At 32.5% G+C, this 1,001-nt stretch overlaps 1 protein-coding gene across 1 annotated transcript in view; it reads right to left on the bottom strand.

The window, feature by feature from the left end:
* Nucleotides 1-143, bottom strand: part of LOC100951201 (olfactory receptor 5AC1-like) — a 923-nt gene extending 780 nt beyond the window's left edge. The window contains 1 exon segment of the mRNA XM_012801480.1: nucleotides 2-143. Coding sequence (XP_012656934.1) covers nucleotides 2-143 — 142 coding nt within the window.
* Between the last annotated feature and the right edge of the window lie 858 nt (nucleotides 144-1,001).

Below are 1,001 nucleotides of genomic sequence, written 5' to 3'. Positions count from 1 at the left end.
AGAGCAATCAGACCCAGGTTGCCCACCATGGTGACGAGGTAGATCAGCAAGAACACCAGGAACAGGGGCACCTGCAGCCCAGGAAGATCCGTAAGTCCTGTGAGGACAAACTCAGTCACCAGAGTCCTATTTTCTTCTGCCATATGTGACCTGGTCAATCACTAAAATGAAAGAAGTGAGGAAATAGTCACAAAAGAGTCATAACATTGGCCCCATTTTTGCGCGACTAACATGTTCCCAAAAAGCACTTCTCATTTTTATTAGTAGCTTTAAATATTTACTTTCATTTGTCTATTTTTGAATATCAAAATTCTCCATAATACAAAAGCCTTAAAATCATTATTTACCTAAAGTGACATGTTAATTTAATATAAATGTTTTTCAATCTAATAGTTAGATTGCATGTACTCAACTTAAAGTTTATATTTTTAAAAATTTCCGGTTTTCCCCAAGAAAAACATAAACAGTAGAATTCAATAGCACCCTATCTGATGTTAAGCTATAACGAAAAGGCATAATAATCAAAACATTAAGGCTATATTATAAGAGCAATAAGAGGATCATTGCAATAGAATAAAGAGCTCAGAAATAGATCCTGATATAAACAGAAATGTGACGCAAGACAAATATGGATTTCAATTCAGTAGAAAAAGGATGATTGATTTAAGGCATTGTGCTGGCACTATTGGCTATTTGGCTGGAAGTAAATAAAACCAGGCTCCTACCTCTCAGCATAAACATATTTTTAGAAACTTAGGAGATGATAATGTAAAATGGGGATTATTGGAAAACAGCTACTATATGATTTTGCTTCATAGCAAAAGTATATCCAAAAGAGTCAAAAGACATTAAATAGAAGATATATTTCACCATATATCTGTATATAAAAATATAGTTGTGTATCTATAACATAAAAATAACTTAGAATAGATAAGAAAAGTTATATAATCTTAAAGAAGAATGGGCAAAGATGTGAATCAGCAAGTTTATGGATAAATCAA

This window comes from Otolemur garnettii, unplaced genomic scaffold, assembly GCF_000181295.1.
Source record: "Otolemur garnettii isolate 467f Iridium unplaced genomic scaffold, OtoGar3 scaffold00009, whole genome shotgun sequence".
In the NCBI taxonomy this organism is placed as follows: Eukaryota; Metazoa; Chordata; class Mammalia; order Primates; family Galagidae; genus Otolemur; species Otolemur garnettii.
The sequence above is the reverse complement of the archived record's forward strand: the minus strand, read 5'-3'. Positions and strand labels throughout refer to the sequence as shown.